The sequence below is a fragment of the Vulpes vulpes genome, chromosome 13, assembly GCF_048418805.1.
Source record: "Vulpes vulpes isolate BD-2025 chromosome 13, VulVul3, whole genome shotgun sequence".
Lineage (NCBI taxonomy): Eukaryota > Metazoa > Chordata > Mammalia > Carnivora > Canidae > Vulpes > Vulpes vulpes.
Window position 1 is genome coordinate 106,763,166 of NC_132792.1, and position 18,009 is coordinate 106,781,174.

General features: G+C 44.2%; 1 protein-coding gene and 1 pseudogene across 16 annotated transcripts in view; both read left to right on the forward strand.

Moving 5' to 3' along the window:
- The window catches only part of FHOD3 (formin homology 2 domain containing 3), a 465,123-nt gene that overhangs the window by 279,774 nt on the left and 167,340 nt on the right, over positions 1 to 18,009 (forward strand). For all 16 annotated transcript variants that reach the window (XM_072732212.1, XM_072732222.1, XM_072732218.1 and 13 more), the window contains exon 7: positions 12,165 to 12,276. In XM_072732212.1, the coding sequence (XP_072588313.1) occupies positions 12,165 to 12,276 (112 nt within the window). The remainder of the gene's footprint in view (positions 1 to 12,164; positions 12,277 to 18,009) is intronic.
- LOC112918994 (U4 spliceosomal RNA) lies at positions 4,983 to 5,066 on the forward strand (annotated as a pseudogene).

Below are 18,009 nucleotides of genomic sequence, written 5' to 3' on the forward strand. Positions count from 1 at the left end.
AATCCCCTTCTGGCCCACTGAGGAGGCCCCAGGGTCCCCCACCTCCTTGTGGGTTCTCCAGGGATGCTTCCAGATGTAGTCATGGAATCTGCACTTTCTGGATTTCTGTCCACCTTGGCTCACCCTGCTGTCTCTCATTTTCTGTCAGCCCTGTGGAATCTAATTTTTTCCGGCTATGCCCCAGGTTGCTGATCACGGATCTCTAGACTTCTTTTGGGCCTGAGTGGGGATAGATATGCTTGCACAGTATCAAAACTGTGAGGTGGTGACACCTGGTCACGAGTTGCAGTAGAAACAGAGTAATGAAAATATGGGGACATTCTGAGGAAAAGCCTCCTTGGTTTGGGTTTCTGGATATGGGTAAATAAAAGCAGTAATCTGATATCAGAAAGGGAGACAGAACATAAAGACTCCTAACTCTGGGAAACGAACTAGGGGTTGTGGAAGGGGAGGAGGGCGTGGGGTGGGGGTGAATGGGTGACGGGCACTGAGGGGGGCACTTGACTGGATGAGCACTGGGTGTTATTCTGTATGTTGGCAAATTGAACACCAATAAAAAAATAAATTTATTATAAAAAAATTAAAATAAAATAAAATAAAATAAAATAAAATAAAATAAAAGCAGTAATCAAAGATAGGGTCGCAGTTTTGAATCAGGGTAGCCAGGACTATGGTATGGCCCCTGGCAGGAATAGAAAAGTTGGGTATTGGGATTTATTGGCAGGAATACTTTGACATATTGGTTTTGAGGTGAAGGTAGTGTCCACAAGAAGGGTTAAGCCAGTGTCTCCATGATGTCAGTTGCTCCAGGAAGAGGAAAGGAGATTCAGTGAGACTTTTGGTCTCAGGTCATAGGCATGTCACTGCTGTGTCATCCATTCAGAAATGCCCCACATGTGAGTGAGTCTGAAGCTCTTTTTGAATTACAGAACATAAAACAATCGTGGCCTTGAAGAGGTGGCAAGGTCTTGTTATCTGACATTCACTAGCTACCTTCTTGACATTTCTAGAGGCAGAGCGAGAGCCATTGTTGGATCCTGGAGTCCGTGGGAAGCCTGCCTGCCTTCCTTCCTTCCTTCCTTCCGTCCTTCCTTCCTTCCTTCCTTCCCCTGCATCCACCTCTCTGACATTAACCAAACACTATGTACTGCTTTTTGGAGCAAAACACCCTCATATCCCCCTGGAAGCTCTTTGAGTATTTAAAGGCCGTTAACATGTCATCTTGTCCAAGCCAAGCTTGATGGTTTCCACAGATAGTCCTTGGTGACCTAATTTGCAATTCCTCATCATGCTGGATACAGCATCATTCTTCCACAAATCCCCTTTCAATTCATTAGGCTTCTCAGCAGCAGCTCTGGGTGCTGGCTCAAATCAGACTGATAATGGACTAAACTTCCCAGGAATTTTTTGTTTGTTTTTATACATCCATATTTGCCAGTTTCTTCCATTTTGCATCTCTGTGATTGATTCACACCTAAAAGCAGGACTTTGCATTTGTTCCCACTGATACCAGGTCAGAGTTCTGGACTCAAGATTATTTTGCATTTTGCTTTGTCCATTCATCACATTAACTGTTAATTCTAGTTTTGCTTAACATAAATTTAATAAGCAGATCTTCTCTTTCATTAACCAAAATGTCAACATAGGCAAGGAATGAATAAGCCAGTGAATAAAGCTTGCAGGTTGACACTCATCAGTCATTTTAAGGCCATTTTGTTGCAGTTAGGGGGAAGGCACCCAATTCTGATCATCGAGTCTTGTTTCTTCGTTGAGTTCTAAGGCCAAAAGTCAAGGTTTACTGCATCTGCTGTTAATTGCAGAGCTCTGAGATCAAATACACCTGTGTGATCCTTTGGGCGGACTATTTTTTCATCTATAAGATGGGGCTAATTATCTATAAAATGGGGATGATAATAATGGTGAAGAATATGTAAAACACTAATTATTGTGCCTGGTGTTGTGAGCTAACGTCTCTTCCCACAATTTCTCCAACTTCCTGTTTAAAAAAGGGAGATATGCTCAGCTTGCTAGAACTTGCTCACCTGGAAACTGCTGGTTCCAGGTGTTTCCCTCTTTTCTAAGTGCTTATAAGACTTTCATCCAGGAAGCCTTTGGAGCATATTGCCAGGGATCAATCAAGGATTTAATAAAGTGTGGGATATCAATTTTCTACTTCATCTGTAATCCTTTTTCTGAAAATTGGGACATTAACTTTGCATTGTTTGAGGCGCCTGTATTGTAAATTCTCAGAACAGCAAATATGCTCACCTATTCTTATTAGAATGTGAGGGATTGTATTAATTAACATGTTTAAATGTAAAAACCGAAATTGAATTGCCATGTTGAGAAGTCATTATCTGAATTCCTCTTCTCACTCTAGGGGTTCATCAGATGTACTATTGTTTGAGGTACATAATTTTCCAAGGTTTTTAATCTCTGCATCTTTGGATCTTCACATGAGGAAATTGAGATTGTGTGCCTTCATTAGAATCATTTTACCTTCAATAGGATGCTTGTTGAAATGTTCTTGTGTCTCTGGCTTCTATCCAAGAAGGGGGAGTTTTAGGCTTAAAAATGTTGCCTGTGATTGGCATAAAAATATGCTTTGCATGGTTAAAACTGACTCACTCTCTTTTCCTTTGTTGCTTTTTGGGCAATTTCTGTTGACTTATCAACTTATCTGATTCTTTGCTCAGCTATGTGAGTCTTCCTGATGAGGTTCTGAAATACATTCTTCATCTCTTTTACAATGCTTTTTATTTCTAGCATTTCCATATGATGCTTTCTAGTTTCTCTCCATGGAAAATTTTTCATCTATTCATGCACATTGTCCACCTTTTCCACCATAATTTTTAACATATTGATCATTGTGATTTATAGAGTTGCGATTTAACATTGTGATTTAACATTGAGTTAAATCTGTCTGGTTCTATTGATTGCTTAGTTTCTTTTTTTTTTTTTTTAAGACTTCAGGATTTTTTTTTTTAATTTTCATTTATTTATGATAGTCACAGAGAGAGCGAGAGAGGCAGAGACACAGGCAGAGGGAGAAGCAGGCTCCATGCACCGGGAGCCTGACGTGGGATTCGATCCCGGGACTCCAGGATCGCGCCCTGGGCCAAAGGCAGGCGCTAAACCGCTGCGCCACCCAGGGATCCCGATTGCTTAGTTTCTTGATAGGGTTGGGAACTTGGAGTTTTTAAAACTTTCAATTTTTTTTTGTATAAAAAACTTCTCTGTATAAAACTTTTGAAATACAAAAAAAGTGAAAATCACCTGAAATACTTCTATATAGATTTAAACATTAACTTTGTACATTTTCTTCTAATCTTTGGAGTCTTTCTTACATAGTTGACTCTACATTGCATTTTCCTTTGTTATTACCCTAAAGCATATTAAAACCTATGTAATAGTCATAGAAAATTTGATTTCTCATATTAATCAAATTGTTTTGATATGAAGAGCTTTGTTATTAACTTGTTGAAAACATATTTAGTGAATGAGGTTGTGTTTATCATTGTTTATCATTGTTTTATCATTGTTTATCATTGTTTCATTTTTAAGATTTAAAAAATTCTACGGGGGATCCCTGGGTGGCTCAGTGGTTTAGCACCTGCCTTTGGCCCAGGGTGCAATCCTGGAGTCCTGGGATCGAGTCCCACATCAGGCTCCCAGCATGGAGCCTGCTTCTCCCTCCTCCTTTGTCTCTGCCTCTCTCTCTCTCTCTCACTCTCGCTCTCACTCTCCCTATGTCTATCATAAATAAATAAATAAATCTTTAAAAGAAAAAAATAAAAATAAAAAAAATAAAAAATTCTACGAGTTGTAATGGCATGTTCAAGTCATTTGTGTTAGAGAGATGGTGGGTACAAAGGGCTATCACTGTCCTGCTGGTTACTTGGCTACATACAACCAGAAAACTAATTCTCTGTGTGATCTCACGGATACCCCACATGAGGATAATCTCAGTGGAAGAAAAAGAAAAAAGGTGGAAGGGGAGGAGGGCAGGGGGTGGGGGTGAATGGGTGACAGGCACTGAGGGGGGCACTTGATGGGATGAGCACTGGGTGTTATTCTGTATGTTGGCAAACTGAACACCAATAAAAAATAAATTTATTATTAAAAAAAGAAGAAATAGTTTCACTCATGATTATTTTAGGAAGATGTCAGGGGGAGAGGCCAGAGATTCAAGCCAGATCTTAGAGGAGCCAGTATGCTGAGAGGACCCTATGGTCCAGGATGGGTCTCCAGCCACAGGTCTGGGCATCAGCTTCTTCAATGCACTCTGAGATGATCAGCTTCAGGGAGCTGGTTTGCAGTAGGAACCATAACTCTCTTTACTAATTTACATTGGCAAGATCTCCGTGAACAAGAGAAATAGTGGAGTGGGGGAACTGACACTTTGACCCTTCTGTCCTGTTAGTGCATTTGGCTGAGGACTAGCAGCTGTGTTCTAGTAGCTGAAGAGGCTAGGAATGGGTGGTTCTAATAAGGAAGAAGAGACCCTGGAGGGGTCAGTGTGCTGTTCTTCAGCAAGTGATGCTCTATGAGTGTTGGATGGGCAGGAGAACTGGACAAAGCGTAGGCTTCTGGGAGTCATGGGGGGAGTGGCCCTGCAGGCTCAAGATTGCCTTTGCCAGTGCTGGTAACCCAGTTCCTGTAGCCTTTTTCCACCTGCCAGGGCTCACCTGCCAGCCCTCTTCCACCCACTCTAAGGAGATGTGAGTTAGCTGTCAAACTCTTGCTAATTCACATTTGCCATTCCTCAGGCTTCGTTGTCCTCTGTTATTTTCCAGGGCTGATTATTTACTTAGGAACATTCTTTAACCTTGATTATAGCTCATAAGAATGTATTTGTCTCATTTCCCCAAGGTTTAAGTTCTTGCACCAGAGGGAAAGGTGGGGCTCCTCATAGTATAGTAGAAAGAATCAGATCAGAGTTGGTGTTTTCCTTTGACTTTCTTCAGAAAGTAGTTGTGTGCAGCTTTGTGCAGTGGCAGTATCGATCGTAGCCAATGAGGCTTATCCAAGGCATGATTATTGCTAACTGAAAACATAAATTAGTTGTGTGACAAGTTAAATAGCCTTCTAGAACATGAGACTTTGTATCTGAGAATGGAGATGTCTGTCAGTAACTGGACAAGTAAGTACCCAACCTTGTTGATTTCCCTCCTTCATTTTGCAAATATTACCAGGGTGTTATTTAAGGCAGTAGTTTAGTGCAGAGTTTTTGGTATTCCTTAGTCAATAACAGAGTGGATCTGTGTTACCTATTATTAACCAACTCCTCATAATTACATTGAATATCCTGAGGAAAAGGTAGCAAAATGGGTATTTTCTGGCCTTGCCCACTTTTATCCATTGTTCTTTAAAGAAACGTCCTGCTAAGCCCCAGAACTTTTTTTTTAAAGATTTTATTTTTACTTATTCATGAGAGACACACAGAGGCAGAGGCATAGGCATAGGGAGAAGCAGGCTCCCTGTGGGGGGCCCAATGCAGGACTTGATCCCAGGACCCAGAGATCACGACTTGAGCCAAAGGCAGACACTCAACCACTGAGCCACCCGGGTGCCCCAAGCCCCAGAATTTTATCTGAATAGAAAGAAAACATTCATTTGTAGCATTTTAAAAAATTATTTTGATACTTAATGATTTCTGAATACTCTGCTGTATGTTCCGTTCTGCAAGATTTCCTCTCCACTAACTAGTAAACACTTATGGGGTTCCTAAACTCACACTTGGCTACTACATGAATCACAAATGTAGTTTGGTTCCCTTTCTGCAAATTCCATTAGGTCATAAGCAGATAGGCCATCAGGACCTGAGGGCATAGCATGTGGACTTGGTGTAGGTGACTTCCTGTCCTGGCAGATGTGCCAACCCTGGCCTCTGTGCACCTTGCCTCTTGCCAGATACCTGCAAAGCCACAGCCCCAAGTTCTATACTCAGGTAATGTATTTGGGTCCACACTTTATTTCTGACTAGACCCATCTCATTTTGCAGACAGCATCTTAAAAGGGGATAGATTCAGGGTTTAGGGTATCTGTTAGACTGTTTAATAACCAGTTACAAAGGCTTTAGGGCCTATTCTGAGCTTCTGGCTAGGAATTCTGAGCTTAAGGATATGTCATTGGAATAAAGTGCTTAAATGAGAAGGTCTTGAAAGTGTCTTAAATGCTTAACTCTTTGTTGTTAAAATATTCAGTATATTTTCAGTATGGTAAGCTGGGAAACAGTGTGACAAAGCTCTATAAGTTATCTTACCAATTTCTAATTCAGGTTTAATAACCAGCATCCACTTCTAGAACATATATTTATGCTTTTTTAGCAGAAAATGAAACAAATAGAATGGAGCATGTTTTTCTAACTCCCTTTGTAATTTAAATCCTGAGGCTTGGAAATTGTTTTCTTTTTATGGTTGTTGAATTTTTAGAAGCAGAGTAGGAATTTGGAGATTTCTTTTTTTCTTGGAATACTTTTATTTCTACTTAATAAGCAGCATATTTGACCTTCTAAGTATAGTTCTTGTGTTTCTCTAAGTACAATAAAACGTGAAAGGAGTTCCAGTTTGCTCTAATGTGCAAAATTATTGAGAAACTGGCTTGTATTCCTTTTCCATACATCTGGAAGTTACATTTTATCTAAAGCCCAGATACCCGAGTTCTGTACCAGCCGACTCCACACTCTCTCTGTGGGTCGGCCTAGAAAATTGAAAGAAAGAAAGAAAGAAAGAAAGAAAGAAAGAAAGAAAGAAAGAAAGAAAGAGAAAGAAGGAAGGAAGGAAAGAAAGAAAGAAAGAAAGAAAGAAAGAAAGAAAGAAAGAAAGAAAGAAAGAAAGAAAGGCAAAGTTCTATGCTGACAGTATCGTGCCACCCCTCCCTCAGGCTCAGCCTCCCTGGCATGGAGGTGACACTGGATCCCCAAGTGGTTGATGGAATCCGGAGGCTTAGTCCCCGAAACCAAGGCTTGACCTGACAAATGTCACATCCCTAGGTCAAAAGGCATCTCTGTTCCTCTGAAGGCTCATGGCCTCTCTTTCGTGCTGAGTAAGAATGGAGTGCAAAATGATAGTTGCAGCAGAAAGTGAAGCTCAGCCCAGGCGTCCCCAACAGGCACTAAATACTTAAGAGAAACACAGTTCACAGCTGGCTGCACGTTCTTGTCCTGCCTTTATAACAAAGGGGTTGTCTCAGAGTCCTGTTAAATACTGTGATTTAGCTACATGTTTTAAAGCAATATAAAGCATAATTTATTATAATGGACCAGTGTTAAAATAGAATACCAGTATTCCCTAGAATGTAATTACATAAAAAGTAGGTAACGTGTAGCTCAAAGACTGAATCTAGACCCCCCACGTGTTTCCCCTATCCCTAAGGAAGTGGTATTATTTATGGGAGCATGAACTCAAAAGTTATCACATAGCTCTTCTCTTCCATGGAAGCCCACAGGCAGCTGGATCAGCTCCAAGTTGGTTCTACTGACTCTCCCTCTCCACTTTCACGGCTGTCTTCTGGCTGGTGCTCTCTGTCCTCAGCCACCTGGCCCTGAGGGCTTCCAGCACAGATAACACTCAGCTGTGTGGTGTGGAGGGGTTCTGAGTCCTCTCTCAACAGCAAGAGGACCATCTCCTTGAAGGCAGGGCCATGACTTTGTTATCCTTTCATAGAACCTTGTTGGGGGCTGGGCATCTGGAAAGCACTCAATGTTGTTGAAAGAAGCAGCTCAGCATCTTGGGATGGGAAGGATCTTAAACAGAATCAGCTATTTCACCACCGTCCAGGTTCTGAATTTCTTCTGGAGTAGCCTTAGCAGGTGGCCACTCAGAACCTCTAGATGTGAGGAAGTTGCCATTTGTCTCTGAGCCACCACTTCTGAGACTGACTCCTTTAACTGTTTTATGACTGTTTGCTCTTATCTTCTCACATGATCCATGTATCTTCAGAATGAAAATCAATTCTTACTGACTTCCCTTCAGTGTTAGACAGATGGGCAAATGTTTGAGCCTGTAAGTCACTGTAGGTGAAACCTGTCGTTAGAACATGAGGGAGTAGCAGACAGAGCAGAAAACCCAACAGTTCAGATTTGGAGGGACACTGCCTTGTGGCTTTGAGGGGCCCCTTCAGTTGCTGAGCCACACTGCGGTGTGTATGCTGGCTCCTGAGTAGCTTGCTCCCACCTTTGTCATTTGTGGTCCTTGCTCTAGCTGCCATGCTGGGCTTGCCTCGCCTGTCTGTCACCCTCCTGTGGTGTGTCCCTTTCCAGTGGATGCGGGCTGGCAATCACCATAGCTATTCCTATTAGAATGTGTCTAAGATCAGCACAGTGGCACCAAGTGTGGGTTTTTAAGAGCTTTGAGATCAGCAGCATGTTTGGACTTGGAGGAATGGGTGTGTGGCCTCCACTGTGGCTGTTCCAAGGCTTTGGAGGGTTTTGACTACATTCCAGATACTTGTGGGCATCAAATTAAATGATTTCTGGATAAATAAAGGTTGATGCAGAAACCTTTTAAAGTAATGCGCTGTTATTACTTTCAAGTCTCTACAGTAATGCTAATAAGGTATTTCTGGGGAGGAGTCCTGCTGGACATATTTGGTGATTAGTTAGGACATGCTTGCAATTAGTATCATGCATTTCCATAAATTCACATTCTGCCCCTTTTTCAAAAGTAGTTTAACTATTGAACATTTTTATTAATTTCACATAGGGAGGCTTCCAAAGGCACCTAAATGTAAACTTAGACTCAATAGAAGCCTAAAATCATGAATCAGAAGAGTTTGGAAATTTTTTAAAATAAAAATATAATGCCAAAAGAGCTCCAAACAGAGCATTTACAGCAAAGGAGAAGCAGACATGAACAGACATGTTGAGACCGATAAAAAAAAAAAAGACTTTGCTAGAAAACAGTGTTTGTTTGTTTGTTATAAAATAGTTTAATGAAGGAGAATGGCGAAAGGGGTTCTGGGTCCCTGGGACTGTGTTGGCTAAAATCTGTGACCACAGAGATGTTCAGGAGGGACGTTGGTGAGACAGGCACAACCCCCCCCCCCCCCCCCGCCCTCCTGAGACCAGCGCATGCAGGTAGCCAGGTGGGCAGCAGCCAGGATCTTGCCCAGGAAGGCACTGACAAGGCTTAATCTACTCAATAATAGTCCGCCCACTGAGGAAGTTGCCTGGGCTTGCTAGGTTGTTTTATTTACTTGAAGAACTGTCTACAGCCCTAAACATACAAAGATAGAACAGTTCATTATGCCTTGCCTTTCCCTTCTACCCCCAACCTTGTGGTTGAAAAAAGTACTCTGGGATTCAGTGTGTTCCTCTTCTGGGAGCAGAGGACTGAATGCAGGTAGAAACCCTCTAAAGAGTTCAAAGCCTTCTAAAGAATTCCGTTTGCAGTGTGGTAAGGAACATAACGGTGAGAACAGAGGCCCAAGGCACTGCTGGTCCTCAGTGTGATTGTGGAGGGACCCCAGCTTTGCTGAGGACTAGGGGGATGGCAGCTGGGGCTGAGATGGCACCCTCTGCTGATGTGAGGGGGTGCATTTGGGGAACAAGCCTCAGATGCCTTCCTGACTGATCATCGGCTCTGGGACAGATGCTGTTTCTGGTGTGTCAGATAAAACACCTCTGCTGCCAGGTGACTAATGTTCTCGTTGGGGGCAGTAGAGGAATGTCAGGTGTAGCAATTTCAGGTCATGATAAAGGATGTGAGAGGTATAAGGCGTTGATATGAGAGTGACCAAGGGGCCCCTTTGGGTGAAGTGGTTAGGAAGGCACTTCCCACGAGGGAAAATTTCTCACATCTGAAGAATGATAAAAGGCCAGTCCTGTGGTGACTGTTTCTAGGCAGGGAATAGCCACTGAGAAGGCTTGAGCTGTGAACGAGCTTTGGTAGGTTGAAAACACAGTCATGTGATGGCAGAGAGGTAGATGGTGGGAACACACTGGGCAGAAGGAGAGTGACAGATGAGCCAGGACGTAACGCCTGTGGGAGTGGGTTCCATCCTGGGCTCGGGGGGCCATGCGGGGAGGTTGAGGGTACAGTGGTCACTCTGGCTACAGTTTGTAGAATGGACATTAGGGGGAGGTGGGAACAAGTCTGGAAGTACTGAAGAGGCTCTCTTGAGGGAAGCTCTGACCACGCTGGTGGATGGATCTGTTGTGGGAATGGGGTGAGAAAAGTCCCCACCAGCCACTTGGTGTGTGGCTGACATGCTGAGTGGAGGGAACAGGCTGGAATGGTAGGTGGGATGGAGTGAGCCCATGTGAGATGAAGGGTTCTCTTTTGACCACCTGAATTTGAGGTGCTGTTAGCATATGAGTAGCCATGTCCTGGGTCAGGGGGCTGTCAGAGCCCAGGATTTTGGTCAGGCCTGGGGTGCAACAGTTTGCACTGAGTCACAGATAGAATGTAAAACCAAGAGACTGAATGGACTCACTTAGAGTGTACGGAAAGAGAAAGAAAGAATGCAGAGTGGACTCTGCAGCCTTCCCCCACCTAAAGATGGAGTACCCTAGAAGGAGCCAGCAAAGGAGTGGCCACTCAGGTTGGAGACTGCGGTCAGCCATGGTGACAGGAAACTGTTCTTGGAGGAAGTAGTTGTGTCATATGCTGTTGGGGATTGAAACGAGTGAAGAAATAACTATTGGATTTAACAATATGGAGGCTGTTGGCAACCCTAACAAGAGAAATGTCATTTGCACGGTGGTGATGGAAACCCTATCAGATTGGGTTGAGGAGTCTGTAGAAAATGAGGAAGTGGAGCGAGTGGCAGTCCTTTTGAGAAGTTTTCCTATAAAGGGGAGCTGAGAACCAAGACACTGGCTGGAGAGAGATGTGGAATCAAGGAGAAGAATCAGGGAAGTATGCCCAAGGAGAAGGGTCAAGAGAGTAGAGGTGTTTGCCTGACTTTGGGGAAGTAACTTGATACAGGTGGTGTTTTTACACTATTCACTCTGGAATAGTGAGGAATACTTGAGGCTCCAAGTTTCTTATAAAATCTACATGTGTCCCTATCCCTAGTATTTTGATGTGAGCTGTTGCCTTCAGGAGGCCCTGGGTCTTCCTTGGAGGAAATGGAGGTCCTGGAGCTGATTCTTTACAACGAAGGTGATAAAGTTGAGGGGTCGTGCATTGACTGGTCATGAACTGATTCATTCATTCAGTGAGCAAACATCACAGAGCCCACTCCGTGCCAAATGCAGTTCCTGGTCCTGCAGACATGATGCAGATAAGCCCCCCTCCCCTTGAAAGTGTTACTCTCTGTGGGGGTGGGGCATTGCCAAGCAAATTGCTGGGGCTGGGCTGGGTAGCCTGGGGCAGGCTCCTTATTTCTTAGATGCATGATTTGAACCCATTTACAGGAGAGAGCTGGTGGGTAAGTTTCTTTAGAAAGAAGTTCTTGGGTGAGATGAGCCCTGGGTGTTAATACTAGGTTGGCAAATTGAATTTAAATAAAATTTAAAAAGAGTTTCTTGGAAGATGGGGCTCAGGGAAGGGACACTATAGGTAATGAGTTGTGGCAGCAGCATTTGGGGGAATGGGGGGAGGGGTGACCTGGAACCCCCACCCAAGACTGCCACAGGTAGCCTCCAGGGCCAGCTAAGCTTCAGCTGGGAAGCTTGGGAATTTCTCTGGGCAGGTAACCTGTGGTTTGTGTGATGGAAAGCCCCAGGGCTGTGTGTGGCTCCTTACAAATGCTGTGCCCTGGGCCTAGCAGGATGGGACTTGGTTCAGATTCCTGCTTGCCTCAGTTCAGTGGTTTGGCTCTGGGTAAGGCCTTTACCCTGCTGTGCCTACTTCTTACCAGAAAAAGGAGGATTGTGATTGTTCCTATCTCACAGTGTTCTAGTCTGGATAAAATGAATCAACCAACATGGCAAGTGCTATCTTTTTTGCTGAGAGGCTGCAGGGTGTGAGCTCTGGACCCAGAGGCCTTGGGATCGAATTCTGGTTCTATTTCTGGCTGTGGGCAGGATAGTCTGTGCCTCAGTTTCCTAATCTGTGCAATGGGGATAATATCAATTCCTGTTTCTGAGGCATCTGGCAAAGGAATCTGTGTGCTTGCCGAGTTCTCCTGGCCAAAGCCAGCACTGGGTGCCAGCCTGCCTTCAGGTGTACACAGACCGTCCACAGCTACATGATGCTTTTCTCTTTTCTGGGCAGTTCCGGCTGGTGGTGAAGACAGCCCTGAAGCTGCTGCTCGTCTTTGTGGAGTACTCGGAGTCAAATGCACCTCTTCTGATTCAAGCTGTCTCTGCTGTTGACACCAAAAGGGGTAAGTGGTCCCCACCCACTATTTCATCAAGGCAGACATGTCTACTCTAGGCAGGTTTCCATTTTTAACATGTTCATAACAGAATTGAGAATGAACAGAATTCCATTTGTGTGGACTCCCCGCTGCAGGAAACATATTTTTTAGAATTGTGAGTATACAAAGATCAGGGATTGAACATGGATTTTAGCTATGAAAGGGAAAGTATTCATGGCCTTACCCAGGACAGGTCAGACTCTGAGCTTGTGTTTATGCCCTGTTCTTAGTCCCCTCCACTGAACCCATAGAACCAGCTCCTCCTCTCCTTTCCCATTTTGTCCAGGTCACCCTGGCTCCTTTCTCCCCTTCTCTCACACAAGCTTTATTGGCTCTGACTCTCAGAATGTTCTCCTTTTTTTCCTTTCATCTCATGTCCTCCTACTGGGGGCCCTCTCCATCTGTCACCTGGCATTACGTCCCTGAAGTGCGACCCTCACCTCTGCTATTGGGAGATTCTTTTAAAACAAAAATTTGGTCACACCGTTTCCCTGCTGGTGGCTTCCCAAGGCCCACAGAATTAGGTCCAAACCCTGTAACTCATCCTTCACCATCCATCCCCTGTCTACTTGCCGCTCCCACTGCCCCTTCCCTATCTTGGGCTAGTGACATGCACTCAGAGCCCATATGTTGTTGTCATTGACATTTCTGATGAGTGTGTGCCCTGCCAGATGGTGGCAGAGTCTTTGGCTCTCTTCTTGGTGTCCCAGCACTGAGCTGAGCAGTGGGCAGGCAGGCCTTCCATATGCACTTGACAAAAAAAAGGACTTTGGATTTGGCTTAGCGTGTGGCCCCTGTAATACTGTAAAGCCCAAAGTTAAAATGTTAGGGGCTTTTGATTTTGTCCTCTTAAAAAAAATGTTTGGGCCTCTTTTCTGGTAGGACATTATTATTACTATGATCATCCCCATAAAGACCCAGCGAAAAGCAAAACCTTGATAACATTTATTTTTCTTTTTACAACACTCATGCTCTCTATAGAAAGAAAGTATAAAGGAGATTATAATGAATCACCACCTCCAGTCTCACCAGACAGAAATAATTATTAACATGTTGGTATATTTCTTTACAGTTTCATGTATATGTTTCTGTGCACACACTTAGCCAAGTACAACTGTCAAGGACAAGAGGCCTAATAGCACTCTTCGATTCCAACTATTTGTATCTCTGACTCAGCATTGCTCAGAGACCCACCTTTCAGTGCTGCATCAAAGGTGAAGGAAAGTAGCTCACTTATTAATTCAATAGTTTGAATATAAGTTAATGAAAGCCATCCAAGGCCATAAATTGAGCTCCCATACCTTTTCCATGAATGCACAGGCAAATGTCAGCACCAGGCATGATGGATCGTAGGCTGGATGTAACTCTAGGCCTGTGCATGAGGGTGGGTGGGTGTGAGAGAGACAAACTCTTATGTGTGGACAGAGACTGTGAATCTGGAACATGGGTCACAGACCAGGGCAGGCTTGTTTTTTTTCTTTCTACCATAGCATGTTTCCATCTGGTGCCAGATTTTAAATCTCTTATGGCCAAGAGCAGATTATAGGGCCAGCTGAGAATCCTTAATGAAGGTAGTCAGTGGCTCAGAAACCGGGGTTTGTGTTTCTAAAGCCAATTAATGAAGTTTAGGGTCAGAGGTGGGTGTATGGGAAGACAGCGAGGCAGACCCTTTTATTGGTCCTCAGAGAGATCATACTCCATCCCCCAACTCCAGGGATTACTTTAGGACAGTTAATGGACTCCTTGTTTTCCTGCCCTAAATTTCAAATAACCCATGGGTCCTTCTCATCGAGGCTGTATTTAAGGGATAAGCCTTTTCACGGCCTTGGGGGTCCCTCTTTGGCTTCATTGAGTTGGGAGTTTAGAGTTTCCTTCCTTGGACTTCACATTCTCTGAAGGGTTTGTTGGTTGGAGTTGCGGGTACAGGAATGAGCCTGAGATAATCCAGGGCTTGGTACCTACATCAAAGCCCCCATCTATCAGCCCAGTCAGAGGCTCTCTGTTGTCTTCAGTGTCTCCTTCAAGACACTATTATGTGTCTTGTTCCTGCATACAAACTTTATCAATTTGTAAAAAAAAAAAAAAAAAAAAAAAAGGTAGCTAATAGATGGTTTTCTTAGCTTGATGGTTTTGCCTATAAAATTTCTTAATTCTTGGCAGCTACTGCCATCTGTCTGCTACTGAGAGCTAGCAACTGAAAAAAAGCAATACTAACGGAAAAACTCAGACATAGCACATCACGTGGTTCAGTAGCATGTTCCTCTGTGGACATGTGTGGTCTTGGCCGTGATTTTTTAATGCATACATATAACATCATCCTATTTGCCTGCTAGTAAAATTGTTCCTGAGCTCTATGATGGAATTAAACATCTAAATATGTCATGGTGCTCTGCAGAGAGCACCGTGACTCCCAGGTGTGTTTCCACCTGGCAGGTTTAGAAGCAACTCTTCACTCCCCTCTCAGCTGGGGGAAGTGCTATACAGAGGTGCCAGAGGTGACTGAGGGCCAACTGAGCATGTCTGTTTGTGCACAAGTTTATAAATAAGCCATCAATTTTACTCCTCAAAGTGGCTTCAGATCCATTCCTCTATGGTGTTGGGTGGAGAATGGGCATGCTAAAGTATAGACTGGGTTTTGTTTTGTTTTAAATAGAAAGGCATTCTTTTGGACGATGAAAACTGTCAGATTTTTTAAAATTAGCAGAGAAAACCAACAAATAAGCTATGAGTCCTGAAAAATCACCACCACCTACAGCAGATGAAGTCCAGAACAAATTCCTCCAGTTGCTTTATAAATATTACGCATGCTGTGTGGGGGTTAACCAGAAGGAGTGTGGGAGTGGGATTCTGGAAGTGGGGATGGTTTGTCCTTTGGCCAGGAGTAGGCCAGGTATGAGCAGAGATAAAAGCTGAGGAGTCTAAGTCCATCATAGGGATTAATAACTATGAATTAAGGAAAATTAAATATGCCCCATTTAAATCAGGCAATTGGTACATTTGCTCAGGGGTTGGTATGGAAAGGTGAACCGGTGCTAGTGTTTGGGGCATGGCATGGTATCACAGTTACCTATTCAAACTGCTAGGTCACCTCTCTCCTGGCATCTTCGGGTCACTTTCCCTTCCTAGGGGACAGGATATGGCACAAAGAAAGAAAGGCTGTGAGTGGGTACAGGCGCCTATGAGAGGGCCTTGCTCTGTCATTTTGCCATCATCACAAACTCCCTTTCATTGAGACTGTCCTTGTGGGGGGTGGCAGGAAACTGGTTGAGAACCAAACCTCTGCTCCCCTGGGAAGGTGCCCTTCCCACTGACTGTGGGTTTGCATCTCAGAGAGAGGGTGGGGCAAGTGAGCAGACTGGGGAACTTATTTTGAAATTGCAGCCATAAATCCTGAGTTCCCCTAATTGGGGTCAGCACTGCTTTTGAAGAATTTTCATTTTCATTTGAGTGTGAGGTAATGAGAGATGACATAATTCCTAAACGTGTTTGTCACACCTGATTTACGGGAAAGACAAAATCCAACCATCCTTTCAGGCCATCCTGTGTCTGACTTCTGCTGGAGGAAATACTGATCTTGTGAAGCACTCCCAAAATTTGGTGGAAGTTGGGTGACGAAAGTCAAGCCATGTTTCCATGGTTAGCTCTAGCAGGAGCATACATGCTCAGTGTGTTTTTCAGTCATATAGAAAGACATGAAACCTGCTGCCTTTCTGATGGAGTGTTAGACCAACTCGTGTGTCCTAGGCATTGTGCTAAATATCAATCTTTTTTGGGTCGGGGAGGGGGAGGTAGTTACCACAGAGAGCTAAGAGGAAAGTCAGAAGGCGAACGCGTTGAGTCATCTGTTGTGTGCTTGCTTCTTCTGGGTTGAGAGAGAGGCACTGTGGTTTGGCGGGAAGAGAGGACCTGCCTGGGAGCCTGTGTAGAAGCCCTGTTGGGTAAGCGTGGGTGTCACCACCACCGTGACAATTATAGCTACTGATAATTCCAGTGCCTATTATGTAACAGACACTAGGCTAAATATTTGTTGTATAAAACTCCTTGATTCGGTAAATATTTAAGTGCCAACGATGTGCTTGAAACATCATAGGAGAAAAGGGCTCTCGTGGAGGCTGTACTCAGAGCTGGCATCTGGGGGGTGGAGCTGGAGAGAGACAGATGGTTGTAATTAAGAAAATTATTGTCTTCTAATGTACTTCAACAGCGCTAAGGCAAAAAGAGTGCTTTATCTCTGTGACACCCCACAGGAGTTCTCCAAGGTTGATACGATCACTCCTATTTAGATGTATTTCCTGAGCCTCTTTTCTTTCCACTACTTTGGAAAGGGGTTTCTTTCTCTGTTATGTGAAAGGGTCAGATCATATGGTTTATGATTCTAATACAGGACCACCCACCTCTACACGCGTGTGCGCGTGCACACACACACATGCATGCACTCACACTCTGTATGGAGCAAGTTGTGGCGGGGGGATGGAGGGGGGAGTTGACCTGGACCATTTAGTTCCAGCAGGTGCAGCTTTGGGGAAGTTGGGTGACTGGTGCTTCCCGTGGGCCAGCCTGAGCCCTTCCAAGGCTGTTTTGTTGCCCCGAAATGTTTCTTCCTCTTCACCTCCTTTCTTTTGAATGTTTCCCATTTCTGGCACTAAAACAATCAAAGGAGTGTAACATTCAACTCAGCAGTGTAGGGATATATGCAAGTTTCCAGAGGTTGAAATCCATAAAAGGTAATCAGATATCACAGCTGAAGAACATGTTTTTCAACTAAATTAAGCCAGTGTTTGAGTGTTTTCATTATAAAGGATTAAATGGTGCACACATGAGCGCGTTTGTATGTGGGCGAGGATATGGTCTGGCTGTACCTCCCTCTCTCTGGGAGCCTGCCTTTGCTTCTTGGCTTTGCCTTCCCTAGGCCCTGTTTGGCTTGTGGTTCCAAAGCTCGCAACCAGAAGGCTGTTCTGGGTCCACTAGCGCTATTGGAAATGCTTTGCGTCAGCGCAGTCTCCTTCAGGCTCCCTTTGAACTGTATGTGGGTAACCCACTAGAACCCATGTTTTATGCTAGGGTTGGGTGCCGAGTGTGAATGATACTGGTTACGCTTGTCCTAAACACAGCAGAAGTACTTGGAGTGCTCTAACGGCACCTGAACAGTGAGACCCAAGGCCTACTGATCACGTTGACTGTGGTTGACTGTCATGAGGGCAGAAATGGTTTCTTTGCTGGTTTGAAGCACAGCTGAGGACTTCAGAATACTTTGATGGTAAATAGCAGCAAGGGGATATGTCAGTGGTTAATAGGTAAAAGGTCATGAGTTTGTGTTTGGAGTTAGGGTTAGAGTAGCTTGCCTCATTCTGACCAACTGGGCAGTTTTGCCAAAGGAAAAGCCTCTCTGTTCACAAGGTAGGAGAGCCAATAGACCCCTATGTGAAACTCTGTGTTCCTAAGTCATAGAGTAGGTGCCTGTTCCTTTTTAAAATTCTCCTCATCTCCTTCCTTCTCTTCCTGCATTTGCCCCTCTGGTTCCTTCAAAACTGCTCCAGCTTACCCCACTTCATGCCCTCCAGTAGTTCCCCATTTACTAGTCAGACCTATTAGGTGCCAGACACTGTGCTAAGAGCAAAGAGATAAGACAGCTACCACTGCTGCCCTTTGGGGAGCTTTTTTCTCAAGGCCAGCAGATGAGCTCTGACATGACTCATCCAA